At 44.2% G+C, this 15,727-nt stretch overlaps 1 protein-coding gene across 1 annotated transcript in view; it reads right to left on the reverse strand.

Moving 5' to 3' along the window:
- The window catches only part of Syndig1 (synapse differentiation inducing 1), a 162,823-nt gene that overhangs the window by 51,739 nt on the left and 95,357 nt on the right, over positions 1-15,727 (reverse strand). Inside the window, exon 6 of the mRNA XM_013027065.1 lies at positions 8,880-9,017. Coding sequence (XP_012882519.1) covers positions 8,880-9,017 — 138 coding nt within the window. The remainder of the gene's footprint in view (positions 1-8,879; positions 9,018-15,727) is intronic.

A 15,727-nucleotide genomic window follows, 5' to 3' on the forward strand; every position in this document is an offset into this window, starting at 1 on the left:
GCATTATCCTGCCCATGTAATTGTAACCCCTCTGTACAGTATCTTCACAAATAAAATAAAATAAAATAAAATAAAAAAATTAAATCCCCCAACAACAAATCCTCAAAGAAACAACCGCCTGATTAATAAGTGGGCTAAAGACTTAAAGAGAGACTTCTCTGAAGAGGAAATAAGAATGTCCAATAGACACATGAAGAAACGCTCAACTTCTCTAGCCATAAAAGAAATGCAAATCAAAACAACATTGAGATTCTACTTCACCTCAGTTAGAATGGCTATCATCAAGAAATTGAATAACAACAGACACTGGAGGGGATGTGACCAAAAGGGAACCCTACTGCAGTGTTGGTGGGAGTGTAAACTTATTCAACCACTTTGGAAAACATTATGGAGTTTCCTTAAAAGACTCCACATAAAGCTTCCCTATTACCCAGCAATCTCACTTTTGGGCATTTACCCAAATGATCACAAACAAAGCCATACTAAAGCTATCAGCACAACTATGTTTATCACAGCATTCTTTACCATAGCTAAAATGTGGAACCAACCCAGATGTCCCTCAGTAGATGAATGGATCAAGACAATGTGGTATATATACACAATGGCATTCTATGCTTCCATCAGAAAGAATGACACCACCCCATTTGTTAGGAAATGGAAAGACTTGGAAAAAAATTTTATTAAGTGAAGTAAGCCAGGTCCAAAGAAACATAGGTCCCATGGTTTCCCTTATTTGCAATAACTAGTATACCTCTAGGATAATCTTACCAGACAAGCAGAAAGGTCAAAAGCTATGTACATATGACAATGTAAGATGATTCTAAGCAAAATGAACCCCAAGATATGAACACAAGAGGGTTTTACTTTGTCACTGTTTTTTTTTTTTTTTGTCAGTTGTGGGACTTGAACTCTGGGCTTGGGTGCTGTCCTTCAGGCTCTTCACCTTAAGGCAAGCGCTCTACTGCTTTAGCCACAGTGGCACTTCCAGTTTTCTAGTGGTTTATTAGAGATAAGAATCTCACGGACTTTCCTGTCCAGGCTGGCTTTGAACCGCAATCCTCAGATCTCAGCCTCCTGAGTAGCTAGGATTACATGTGTGAACCACTGGTGCCCAGCTTGTTGTTTTTAATGTACTATGTGATTTTTTTTGTTTCTTTTGTATGGTCTTCCCCTTATGGTATAACCCCTGTTGCCATTGTACTTGATTCTGGTGCCCTACATCTTGTATATACATTTTTCTAATATGTGCAGGGGAAGGGAAATAACAAAATGCTGAAATAAGGATACAATTTGACCCATTGTAACAAGGAAACATACAAGACACTATATGGAAACAAATTTTACAACTTGGGGTGGGGAGGAGTAGGGGAGGTGGGAAGGGAAGGGATAGTAGGGGAAAAACAAAGGAGGGGTAACAATGCTGGATAGAGAATGTACTCTACCTTATTCATGTAACTCTGTACACTATCTTTATAACAAAAAAAAACAGCATGAATGTCTATGGTAAACAGATGTGGAAAATACTTCCCTTTGGGACAGAATGTTCTACCAGATTGCATCTGAGTTACTGGTTTTCATGCCCAAATCGCTGCACCTTTGTGGAATATAGATCCCTTTATTTAGGAGGAGTGACTGTATGCACTTGACTTACATTTCCACACTGCTGGAGGCCATCAAGTTCTCGAGAAATAATAAGCACCTCTGGTATGTATCATTATTAAGGATGCATTGGTCTCTCCTATATTTATTATAATCCAGTCCTGAGGGAGTCAGATGGGACACACAAACCCTAAGAGCTACACTGAGGGCTGTTATTTCACTGGAAGCAAAAGGGAAGGACTGTAGACTTCAATATTTCTCAATGGAGATTTGTAGTGTTTTAAAGCATGACCCTGTAGTTTCTTCTAACACCAGTGGAATCAGACTCAGCACCGTAATCACTGAGTCTTATCAGAAGGTGATCAAAGAAGCTGGGTGACCAGGATCCTGAGACCAGCCACCTGACTTCCTCCAGGTGGTTACTTCATCTGATCCACCTCAAGGAGTGAGTGCGGCTGCATGTGTGCCAGGTGCTTGGTATATGAGGTGCTTTGTATTGTTCCAGCCCTACCCTCCCTCTTAACCTCCCTTCCTATTTCAATCAGACTCCAAAGCCTGTCTGGAAGCCTGGTCCTTCAGTGCCTTGGAGCCTCTGCTTCTCCATGTGGTTTTCTTTTGGCAAATGAGCAGCCCCAGGAAGTTCCTTTTGCCTGTGAGGTTGCACCTGCTTCTATAGTCCAGGTAGAGGAAACATAGAGCCTGAAAACAGCTCTGGTCTGGCTGAAAAAGTGCTCTGGTCTCCACTGGTGCCTCCAGTCCTGTTCCAATCCTGTGCTTTCCTTGGTCCCAAGCTCTACCTCCCAGCATGTCATTATTTCTCAAATTCTCCCTTCTGAGTTTCCTCCCTGCCCAGGAGCCAGGATCTCTGGGAAAAGGAATCTCCTGTTTATCAGGCATATCTGCATCCACTGTTCAGAGCTCTAAGGAAAGTAGCCCCTCCCAACAGCTCCTGGTATGACACATCAAGGTTTCACTCTGTTGGCTCACTACCCCCCTACTCCCCTCTCTCTCTCTCTCTCTCTCTCTCTCTCACACACACACACACACACACACACATACACACAATGGCAAACCGTAACTTTCCTACTCAAAACAAATGCACAGGTCAGACTACAGCTCAGTGGGCCTAGCATGCCTGAGGTTCTGGGTTTCATTTGTAGCACCACATAAATAAAAATCAAATACGTAACAAACAAACAAATAATAATGATACTGCTTCAACAAATATTTAATAGCATCACATTTCTTTCTAGTCTCAGCAAACCCTCCAAAATATTACTAAATATGGTACAAGTTACTATGCTCTTCCCAAATATTTAATTTTTTAAAAGACGGTACTATTACATACTTACATAGAAGTACACAGATCACAGGGGCAAAGGTCAAGGAGTTTTCATCAGTGTGTGTCAAGAATTGGAATATCCCCAGCACCCAAGGGCCCTTCTGGTGTCCTCTGTGTGGCACTCACTACTCAGCTTCCAGCAACATAGGTCCTTAAGGCCAGATGGGTTCTTTCCCATTTGGTCTGAGGCCCACTGCACAGGGCTGCACCTTACTGAATATCCCCAAGGCTGCTTATCAATGTTCTCTCTGGCCTTCTAGATGACAGTGATTAATATTCAGCCCTTTTCCTCTTCCATGTTCTTTGCACAGTCTTCTTCCTGCTACCAAACACACACACATATATTTATCCAGTCTCCTGCTCTGCATCTCTGCTGTACAACAACAGACACAGTAGACCTGATGGTGCCCAAGCTGAGCTCTGCCCTGCTCCTCTGCACATCTCTTTTCTGTTGTTGGAACCACATCTTCCTGGGCACCTCTATCTTCCTTATACTACAACCCAAACCTGTGGGAAGTCTTCCAAAGATATTTGAATCTCTCCACTTAGCAAATTCCTAGGGGTTCAGATCCTGCTATACATCTTCTGGATTATGAAAACTAATATCATCTCCAATGTAGTGGGGTTCCTGCAACTGCTCTGCTCTCTGCCCCAATATTGTATGATATCTTGTTCCAAAGTGAGAGCCCAACTCATTGTTACAGATATAGGGTCCCAGAGGCCACCCCCACTTGCTCTGGCTGTTCTGGCACACTCAGAGCAGGGCCTGACACATTCTAAGTGTTCGATAAATACTCAAGCTAGTTCCAGGATCATGGCTGTTGGCTCTGTTGGACTCCTGTCCATCTAGATTTCAGTACAATAAAGTAGTTCCCTTTTCCCTTCATTTGCCGGATTTTCTTTGCTAGTACTATTTATAAAATTCACAATCTGGTTCTGAATACCCTTTTCCCATTTAATTATTGCTATAATGCTGCAGTTAGTAAAGGAAAGAAGCATTTTTATGAAATGAAATTAAATCAAGACATAATAAATGTCTAAATGCAGAAGATTCTGCTAGCTACCTCAGTGCATGCAACCTTGGGGCCTGTCTGGAAGGTTCTAGACCAGAGGCTCCTGGGGAGCATCTAGCTCTAGTCTTGAGCTGGGCTTCTATCTGTCCCATGGGATTGAATGTAAAGCATGAGAGTAAGTATCAGGCCACATTTTTTTTCTGGGTCCCCTGACCCCTGCTGACAGCAAACGAAGCCATTTATGTTCTATTTATGTTTGCAATTAGATGAAAGTCAGAGTTGCATTGCAGAAGAAGTGGTTTGATAAAGTACAGATATTTATCTCAGGTACTCACACTTGCTGCCTCTGTGACTCCTGATAGTGGCTCACCAGTTGAAACTTCATTTTGTGTTCATTTAAATGGAGATTTTTTTTCACATTTCAGCTTTATTGAAGAGATTAAAGAAGATAAAGCATGAGTATTAACTGGTTTACACATGTCATTAAGCAACTTGTGGGATTTATTTCTATCCTCAGTGTTGATTGGAAACATTAGTTCTTAAATGGATCTGTCCCAAGATCTGTGTATATCTGCATCTTTCTCTGTAAATTTACTTACAGGACTTGCTCGCATGGGGGGCTGGATCACGCCAGGAACAGAACTGGGGCAAAATGAAGTTGTATCAACAAGCTCCATTCATTTCTTTCTTCCCCAGTCTGTCACCATAGTTTGAGGTTAGAACATGATGTTTTGCCTAGAAGTGAGAGTCTTTTCTGGCACAGTTCAGCCAAGAGCCCCACTCACTGCTAATCAGCTGTGCTTTTAAGCAAGCCACTCAACCTCACCCCGCAGGACTGCAGACTCCACAACCCCAGAGTGACTACAGTCCCCATGTCCCCTCAAGGTTGTGGAGATAGTAAGACACTGATGAGTGCTGTGGGGAAGATCTAGTGGGCTCACTAAGATTTGGATTCTTGTGCTGTGCACCAAAACCTCAGCTTAAGCTGACTGGGGGAGAGAATGCATACTCTTAATGGGTGCCCAGTCTGGTGATGCTGTGGGCCAGGTCTACACCCCAAGAAGCATGAGCACTTGGTACTTGATATGGTATTTAGCACATAGTTAATGCTCAGTGGTCATGGTTGTGTGTGTGTGTGTGTGTGTGTGTGTGTGTGTGTGTTCACATGCACATGGGCATGCTGGCTTGAATTCAGAGGACTCACTTTTCCAACTTTTTGTTGGTTAATTGAAGAAAGAGTCTCAAGGACTTTTCTGCTTCCAATCTTGATCTTCCAGGACTCAGCCTCCCATCACTTCTTTTATTCCTGTTTTATGAACACTGTCTTACAATTCCTGAAGTCAGTCTTATTCCTGGAATCCATTCACCACTGGATCCACAGAGCATGGACAACTCAGGTTTCCAATAGGGCCCTACTGTGCTTGCAGCCACAGCAGCTCTCACGAGCCTCCTGGGACGTTCATGTGTGTTCAGTGTGATGCTAATTATTTGAGCATCATGCTGTCGATCAGAAAACTGAGGCACAGAGGAGTTGTCTGTTGATCAGAACTTGACTTGAAGACGGCACTACCAAAAAATATCCAGGATTTATAATCCAAAGGATACTAGAAACTCTTTCTACTGCTGGCCCACTGAATCCAATGACTATGGTTTGTTTTGTTCGGCTCTTTTCCCAGATTGGCCTCACACATTTCTTTGACTTCACTGAACAGTTGCTTTGACAATAAACAGACACGGGATAATTGTCAGGGAGTTCACTGAGATAGAATTTGTGATAAAAGGAAAAAGAATCCAAAAACTCACATATGAATGTTAGATTTCCTGTCAACAGTAGAGTGGCCTCAGGAGAACTCTGGCTTCAAAATGAGTGCTTTGCTGATTGTTGTTTCTTCTGTCCCCAACAACCCTGTGTCTCAGGAGCCACGGGCGGCTCAGGAGCCACGGGCGGCGCAGCAGCCCCAAAGCTCCCCACCCCTCCCTCCACCATTAGACAGGGCACCAGGGCGCCATGCTTCCTCCACTCCTTAGGTTTAGAACTCCCAGCTGGCCCTGTCTAGGCCAGTACTGATTCAATTTAGAGCAATGATTCTCAGAGTATGTCTGTTCTATTTTGTGCCACACACCCTCCCCTTGGCAGCTGCCCGCTCCCCTCAAATGGCCTGCTGGAGATTTCATGTCTGCAGTTTAGGCTGCAGAAGCACAGACAGAAGGCACAGCAGCCTCATGGCCAGTGTGAGCCGCTGTGCGAGAGGGTCTGTGGCTGCCAGATCTGCAGCAAAACCCAGGCTACTATCCTTCTAGACTGTGACCAGGAGAGCTGCCTGGATGAACTAGTAAAAGAGAACCCCCTATCTGGACACAGGTAGTGGGAAGGGAACCCACCTGTAGAGATTTCTTGATGGAAAATGCTGAACTTTTCTGTATCCATGGAAGTGAATCTATCCTCTAAGCACAATGACAAGTGAGAGCTGGGGTCTTGGCCCCCTGGAGTGCCTCATTCTACTCCAATAATTCAGACAATCCCTTCATTTGACAACAGTGCTGGAGGTTCACTTGAAAATGACTGATCAGATGCTTGCCTTGAACTGCATTTTATATTTGTTGCTAAACAAATCATGAAAAACCCATCTAATGGCTGCAGGTATATTGAATGTCATGAATCATGAGATCCAAGCCTTACTGTATGAAGAATAAAAATCTCTTTCAAAGAAAGAGAACATGAACACTGAACACAGTAGCCTTGCTTTTATTCGAACTACAATCTTTCAAACCAAGGTGCTGTCTACAACCTGCCCTGCCTGTTCTAGAGTGAGGAGCTTCATCTCAGGACATGCAGAACAGAGGCTACAGGTGATCTGGAGACCTCAGCACGCTGGTGACAGAAGTCTGGCTGTCTCTCTTTGGGGCCTTCCCATTTATCGAGGACTCACATTCATCCCACATCCGGCTGACATGTCTACACTGACAGATCTCTACCTTGTTGGGTAACTACATGAATTAGTTGACTGCTCTCATATTTGGAAATGGGTCATATCTCCCCAGTAGATATAGACCAGTCTTATTCCAAACTTTGGCATCAAAGCATAAAGCATCACAACATTTTCAACCTGAAGGTACTCCCAAGAGGCAGATTCACCTACGAAGATTTGTCCCCACCTCCATATGAGATGACCCAGCGATGTGGTACAAAGGGAGGCTTTGTACCAGGCACCGAGCTCATGGATTACAGCCCACAGTGTGATGCTAGGCAGGATCCAGCTTTCGTCACTCCATCGTCCCAGCTGTAGTGGGACTGCTATTTATTTGTTTAGCTTGAGCTTGCAGGTGTAGCTCACACATGCCCACTCACCATGGGCATGTGACCATCTACACACATTTTTCTAGATCCCTCCCTGCCCACCCCAATCTGTAGTATTAACAGAGCCTGTGGCTTCACTTTGCAGTCTACAGTCAGCTAGGCCTTCTATTACACATAGCCACTTGAACCTTGCCAGGCTCAGAAGTTTGGCTTTCCACACGTGCTTGTGCTGCTGGAGACAAAGACAGGGGTCTGTGGCATTTGTGGAGCAGATCCCCAAAACAAAAATCTACACAGATCCTGAGGCCAAAGCTAGAACAGCCTCTTAACCTAACCTCAGTGATGCATAAGTCCTTATCCCTGATCCATTGTTCCACAGAGCCAGCAGAGTGCTGGCCATACTTAGCCCTACAAGTCTTGCCGATGTGGCATGCCCCACTCCTTCCAGTAACACCTGTTTCCTCTGGAAATGATTGTGTGCCTCTTGTGGTGATGCTAAGTGGTACCTGCCCTCAGGTGGGTCACAGCCCATCCAGTGCTCTCTTTCTTCTTGCCTCTAGACAGGCAGATTTTTTTTATTGGAGATGTGCAAGGGACACAGAGAATTGCAAACCGACCCCACCAGTACAGAGACAAGCAAGAAGCCAATGTTAGCCTCACCCCAGGAAGCCACTTTCAAGTCAAGTAAAAAAAAACAAAACAAAACAATAAAAGCATAACAGCCAATTGGTTGGCTATTTTTAGCCTCCATCCCAGACCCCTCAAAGCTAGAGGGGGATCCCTGAGAGCACCCAGATATCATCTACCCACTTGAGAACACCCCATGAGTTCTGAGTCTGCATGCATCCTGAGCCAGCACAGGGCAGGATGGCCTTCTCCCATTTGGTTGGGATGATGAAAATACATGGTGGTGATGCCATAGTTTCATGCTGTAATTGGCATGCATAAATGCCTTTCTTAGGTTAATAAGATTAGGAAAACAGATGCTTTCTGAATGAATGCCCTTCCTTTGCTATGGAAAAAAAATCTTTCAGAATGGCTCTGGGAAGGATGCAGCATGATAAAAAGATGGGGAATTGGTATATTTTAGGGTCTTATACTAGAAGTGTAGAGCACATCCGCATGGTAAGATGTACCTTTCCCACTAAAGGACATTCATTTGGGATGGGTATACCGAGGCTGTTGCTGCAGAGCCAGAACTTGTTACTTGACCAACCTTAACAATGAAAGCAAAACTCTCCCTTTCTCTTTTCTCACTAAGTTCAATATTACAGTGTTCTTGACTTGGACTAGGTACTTGACAGCATTGGGGTTGGGCTCATTAGCTTGGCTCCAGGGCCTTTGTGTAGGTCAGGCTCCCAAAGTATACCTGCACCCTACCAAGTGGATGCCTGATTGTCAAGCAAGCTTCCTCTGGATGTCAGTCCCACCTCTGCAAAGATAATCATCATCATGCCACAATTGGGACAGCCTGAACAACCCTGCCAAGGCCCCTGGGGTACTCCATTTGGTCTGGAGTGTTCTATGATAGTTCCCATGTTGACTTCCTTATAACTGGATCCTCCTGGATCCAGTGTGCTTGTGTCACAGCACAGCTGTGAAGATATATAACAGGCAGAGGCCTTACCTCATGGGACAAGTAGAAGGCTGCGATACCCAAAGGCCAGAAGCAGCAGAGCATGGAGAAGACACTGAGTCCCAGGTGGTCTCGAGGTGGCATCATGAGGAAGTTGTCTTCACTCTCAGTGTCACTTGAGTAGTCACTCTGTAGAGACAGTGGGAGAGACAGGAAAGACAATTGGTAAAGGAATCATTGGAGAACTGCCTAAGACATGGACGCTATGCTTGACTGGAGAAGATATTCCTTGGCTGCTGTTGTAGCTAAAGATAATGCACATGGTACCATTGCTGTCTGCCGTATGCAGCTTACAAAAATCCAGGGTGGTTGGTTCATTAGTAGGTAAAATCTTATAAAAGCCAAACATGGTATGGACAATCCCCGATTTACAACAGTTCAACTTTTTTGACTTTGTGAAGCATTTCTGGGAACAATAAATGTACTTTGACTTGGGATATTCCTGACTTATGATGGATTTGTTGGGAGGTAACTCCACCATGTGCAAGGAGCATTTGAATCTGAAAGTCTAGCTGGGGAATAAAGTTGCAATCTAATAGAAGCTGGCATTAGGGACTTTTTTGGGGGGGGAGGGGGTCCGGTTATGGAGCCTGAACTCTGGGCCTGGGCGCTGCCCCTCAGCTCTTCAGCTCAAGGCTAACACTCTACCACTTGAGCCACAGTGTCACTTCCAGCTTTTTTTTCTTTTTGCTTATGTGGTGCTGAGGAATCTAACCCAGGGCCTCAGGCATGCAAGGCAAGCACTCTACCACTGAGCCACCTTCCCAGCCCCGCATTAGGGACTTTCTGATGGCATGTCCCATGTGCTTTTGGCATTTTTTTTTCCAGATTTCATGCTAACTTACAAGAAAGATTAGGGATGGTTGGTATGGAAGGAAGGAAGAAAGATGCTGTCCAATGGACCTCTTTGTCAGTACTCCTTTGACTCCAATATTACAGTCAGGATGATGGGGAGGATGATAATGTGTACCAGATATGCATACAGGTCCACATGATCCTTCAGATCCTCAGATCCTTTCAGAGGGTCTCATGGTTGCTTTGTGAGAAGCAGCCCTTAGACCACACTTACTGCATTGTGATGCAGTTATGATGTATGGAGGGGTAGGGGTTGGAGATAGAAAATTTTCAAAAGCAGCTAGAATGATTTCAAAACTCACCCAGCCATGAGATCACTACCCAATCTCCACATAAAGCTCCTTGGTGCTTTCCAGATACTGACTAGCTAGGGTCCTACAGTCTCCCCCTCTCCTCCACTGATGCCTGGGCACATGCCCAGGCTACCCCAAGGAGGAGATGCTTATCTTCTACTTCATTGGCCTACCTGCTGGTCCCTACTGTGAATTTTCTGGCTCATCAGAACAAGTTTCACTTCACTGTGAGTTATCAAAGACCAGGATCCCTTTCTCCACCTGTAGTTTATACAAAACTGGAAACCTAGCATATTTTAGACATTGTTTCCTAGAAGAGAAATAGCACACTTCATCTGGAAGGAGAGTCATTAACTTCTAACTTCCTTTACCAGTGGTTTGCAGAGGGCCCTGCTATGCTGGCAGAGGCTAGAGATGCTCAGGAATGTTCACTATAAGGCTGCTGTGAGGATAGTCACACACCCACACTAGCCGGCTTCTCCATTTGTCCTTGGTACCCCAGCACTCTCTGTGACACAACAGACATTTCCAAGTGACAAGTGTGTCCTTTAGTAATTTTTCTAATTTAATGCACATAAAATTGCTGGAGCTTTTGACCACTCTGAAACAGCTGAGGTGCTGTAGTGAGTTGATAGGATCCCTTATCATGATTTTGTAGTCCACAGAAGATTTAGGCACATGTGGTTGGGTTTGCTCAAGTTCACCTGTGATGGAAGTTCATGACCTACATCTATACAAGGGAGGTACTCCCCACTCCACACAGACAAGAGAGACCTCTATGTAGGTCAAGAGATAGGAACTGTCACTCTACAGAGAGTAGAATGGACCCATTGCAGAACACAGGCAAGCTCTTGGCCACATTGCCACATTGAAGGTTATTGTTTACTGTCTGCCTAGGTGTGAGTCCCTGGGATGTGGTACAGTGTCCTCTTCATGTGCCTGGGATTGTATAGTACCTTTTCCACAGAGCTATGTCAGAAATTTCAGTCCGTTCTACTCTGCACATTATCTACCATATGGTCTTCAGAAGAGCAAGGGGAAATTTAAATTACCATCTTTATGGGTATCAGAGATGGAAATTGAAACAGCTCATAGGATACCTAATTCATGCTGAGATGTGAGGACCACTGGCTGTCCAGGTGGAGATATGTGTCCCAGGCCTTGTTACCTCAACATTGTTTAGACCATGCTCTGAAAAGAAGCAACTCTGGGATGTTGGGGGCATCACTGTTGAGCCAAGTGCTTGAAACACTGAGAAATACTCTATCTCTATAGCCTGGTCTATGACAAATGATTGGTATCCAAAGATCATACTCAGAGAGGCTGAAAACCAGATTAAAGGACCATCCATTTTTCCTGGTCAGCTCAGACTTGACTGTGCATTTCCCATCATGTGATAATTCAGATGGAGATCCTGGCACATACAATCTGCCTGTGTACAGCTGTTGGGATATACATTTTTTATTTAAATTAAATTAAATTTAATCTTTTTTTGCAGGGGAGGGGGGCTAGAGATTTTTGTTTCCAAAGCATTTTATTTACCTGAGCTCACCACATTCCAAAAGCTACCCTTGAACTGGCCACTACTTTTTACTGTTACTTCCATGGTTATAAAACATAAAACTGAAACTCAGACAGGTTAATCTGCCAAATGACAGCAATGCCCAGTGGGAAGCAGCCAGAGTCCTGGATCCCTGTCACCTGACTGTTCATTCCAGACTCTATGCCGAGCAATGTTGAACACAGGTGACACACAAAACCCCATTTGTCTTCATTACTTCTATGTGTTATTCCTCTGGGCCCCCTCAGGGCTTCTGATGCCTTTGCTTCCTGACTTGTCTCTTGAATACTTGCAATGGGGAGGCCACAGTGGTTCATTGAGTTTTTCCTAGACCGTCAAGGTTTAGAACTACTACCATGCACCCAAACGTGCTGGAAGCAAGACTCGCTTTGGCAACTGCTTGAGAATGACTTCACAGACTTACACAGCAAGGAAACAAGGTTTCATGACCCTGTCCCAACTTTTCACAGGTTCTCACTTGGTAGTATAAAGGAGCTATGCACTAAGATAGCACAAGTATGGCTTCATCTAAATATCCAAGCTTGATGAAAATGAATTTTAGAAGCTCACAAACTACAGAACGGACTCCAACACTAGAGCTCCTCCATTTCCTTCCTCCTTTTACCAGTGGAACTTCGTAGCTCTGAGTGGCTGTGGGCATCATACCACCAAATGGAGAGAGCATGAGGCTGGCTCAGGAGAGGCTGTTAAATACCAATCATCCAAGTAGAGAAAATACACACAGCCAACACAAGGAAGACACACAGCAACTGTTTTAAAAATCCTTTCCATGGGCCATTGGCTAGAATCAGCTGTAGGGCAGGCTGCAAGCATTCCAAAGGAGTTCATGTTTTATCTGGAGGGCTCATTTTGCATTCCATCTCTGGAAGAAGTAAAGCAGAATGAGACAGAGGGTGTCTGGGCTCCTGTGCCCCTTAGCTGGTACCCTGATGGGTGTCCTGTTTCCCTCAGTACTAGCCTGCTCACATCACGCCCTCGTGAGAGCTGCCGACTCTCAATTCCTGGGGTAACCATCAAATGGATCTTCAGGTTGGCCTATCATTGCCCATGAAGGGGCTGCCTTCTGCCTGAACCCTGCTTCTATCTAACATTGAAATGACCTCTTGTGCTCTGTAAGACATACATCCACATCATCTACTTAGGGAGATCATTGAGAGGAATCTGAGTTGGCGGAGGAGTGAGAATGATACCTTGGCCAAATTCAAGGCTGCCTTCCTGAGGGTATATCTAGAGTAACTGATGAACAATCAAAGCACACCAAAGAAACAGGCAGATGACTGCAACTTTCCTTGTGTCCTGTGACTATTAGAGGCACCTTCACACATCTCAAATATCCTCTGTTCTGGCAGCCAGCACAGTGTATGTAACATCCTTTGTCTGTATAAGAAAAGTATGGAATTTTCTTCATTGATTATTTTATTAAATAAATATTCTTATGATGCCTACAGATAGCATTTCCATGGCCACTAGCGAACCACCCAGGCTAGGCCAGTTTCTGAGGTTGGAGCCATGAAGATCTTGTGAGGGGGGCCCTGGGATGATCTTCCATCACCTGCACCATTGTGGTGGGTGTCAGGGGTCCACTTGCGTCAATTAAGGGATTTTCCTTGTCAATGTGGCTATGGCAAACCACAGCCGTACTGTATCATCCAATTACCTTCCCTGTGCCAAGTTTTCCCAGCATCCTGAAGCCAATGGATCTTGGTTTTACTCAAAATCAGATCCCATTGAAAACCACAGAGGCCCCATGATGTGTGATGTATGCTTAGTACTAGGCACTTACCAACATAGAGCCCTGGGAAGGTACATTTTAGGACCTGAATAGAACGGTCTGAAATAATTTGCTCATCATCTTAGGCATTCATGCTTACTTTCTCCTACCAGGCAGTGATTTTCCTATATACAGGGTGCATTCTATACTGATGAGACAGAGTGAGAGGAAACCAACAAGACCTCTCAGGGTGAAAATGAGCTGTGTCCTGTAAGGGAGGGGTAAGAGCTCTATGGCTTCCTCCACAGAAGTGATGATTTGGGCTCTTCAAGGAATCTGTGCTCTATGTTGTATTGTTGACAGATGGGGTGTCAGGAGGGGGGCTTGAGAGGTGTCATGGACCTGGAAGACTATGAGCAGGAGTGGCCAGCCCTAGGGCTGGACTGGACATGCATTAGGACTCAGGCAATTGCTATTCTTAGACACATGGGTAGGGAACATTTAAAGAAGAATCTCGAGTTAATGGTTACTTGTCTCTTCCTCTCTGAACCCAGGGCCTAGTGAAGAATCTGTGAGTTCAGACCTGGATATTTGCTACGGCAGGAACAAAGCAGTTTGGGGGACTGATCTGGTCTCCTGAAAAGGCCTCAGCCCTTTCCATGTATGTGCTGCAGGGGTCATAGGTTTTTCAACTCTCCTCAGAACATGGATAAAACAGCCCTAGGCAGAAGTCAGATTTCCCAGAGAATCACTCAATATTCTACACCCAACCTGGAGCTCCTAATCAGCCTGGGAGGATGATATTATGTGTTTGTTGTATTGTGGGGGGAATAGGGGGAATTGTTAAGTATACAGGGATAAAATATGGCAGATATAACACATAGACAGACAAGATTGACCTACCATGGTGCTTCTTGTTCCTATAATGCCTTGGGCTCCTGCTCAAAATGTCAGAGTGAGGTGGGACTCCAACTCTCACCTCAGTAGTGAGATCATATCTAGTGCATGATTGGGCATGACCAATTAAACCCATTTCTGTAGTCATGCACAATCAGGCATGACCAGTTAGACATAGTTCTGCACTTGTGCCAAGTGGCAGAGACCACTGAGTGACCAGAGCCAGTGCATGGGCTCTCATCTACCAATCATGTCCCACGGTAAGAGGAAAATTAATAAAGCGTGAAGTCCACTTCCCTGGGACTTCATCAGATATCCTGCCAGGACCTCTGGCAGTATGCAATCTTTCACTTTTAATAAACTTTCTGCTTTACTGTACTACATTATGCTTCTGTTTCTTAATTCTTTACCTGGTGGAGGAACAGACTCCCACTCTTAGATGGCATCAGTATAAATAAAATGTTAAACACGTCACTGTCTAATTCCCCAAATCTAGTAGTTCTTTGTTCATCAACTTTCCAGTAACTATGAGAAGCCCCAGTGTTTGCCTTAGGTAAGTATTATTAACTGTAACTGCTTACATATTGCTCCATAGTAGTATCTATGCACCTCTACGCTCCTGAAAATGGAAAATACACTCTCAGGGATCTCACTGTTTGGTTTCTGATTTTTTTTTCAAGACCATGAGAATAAGAATGTCCTTTGCCATTTAATGAGAGGTTGCTCATGCTTTAGTTAATGTAGGGGTTTCCTCCTGTGCCCTTGGGGACTTGAAGTCTCTGTGAAATGATACTTGGAGACAGTGCGGGGTAGAGAGAGTTGCAGATATCCAAACCAGCCTGCACTCAGAACAGCTCTGCTCTTCCCGCTTTGCATTTTGGGTTCCTAGGTACTTTTTATAAAACAAACGCATTCAGCTAATAACATTTGAAAATAAGAGCTAATGTGTCATTCAAAAATAAACATTTTCCCCCTTCTGGTCATATCTAGTCCAATATTTCGTAAATGATTTTATATTCCTTGTGGAGAGAGTTACAGTATTTTTAGAAGACACTAATCCTACTAAGAGCCAAAAATATGAAAAATTTCTAAAGATGGTAAAAGATAAAGTTAACTCAGAAAGGAAGTCAGATAAAACACAGTGTCTTACATGTTCTAGAAGGAATGACATGAAATACCCACTGTCTACAGACGTAACATCTTGGGTTTTGTGCCCACCTTTCTTACATGTGACCTTGACCTTTTCCTTGAGATGCTTCTAATTTGATTCTGGACATAGAGGGCAAGACTATAGATAACTAAACATTCTTTTTATGTGTTTGCTTACTGTAAAATTGTGTAACAACAGATCACACCTGCGTGATCATCATTAAGAACGAAGTTCAGTTCTATTTCCTCCTCTTCCCCCTTTTCTTTTCCCCCTCCTCCTCCTCCCCCTCTTTTCTTCTTTCTTTCTCTTTCTCTCTTTCCTTCCTTCCTTCCTTCCTTTCTCTCTTTCTCT

The sequence above is a fragment of the Dipodomys ordii genome, unplaced genomic scaffold (genome assembly GCF_000151885.1).
Source record: "Dipodomys ordii isolate 6190 unplaced genomic scaffold, Dord_2.0 Scaffold99, whole genome shotgun sequence".
Taxonomy (NCBI): domain Eukaryota; kingdom Metazoa; phylum Chordata; class Mammalia; order Rodentia; family Heteromyidae; genus Dipodomys; species Dipodomys ordii.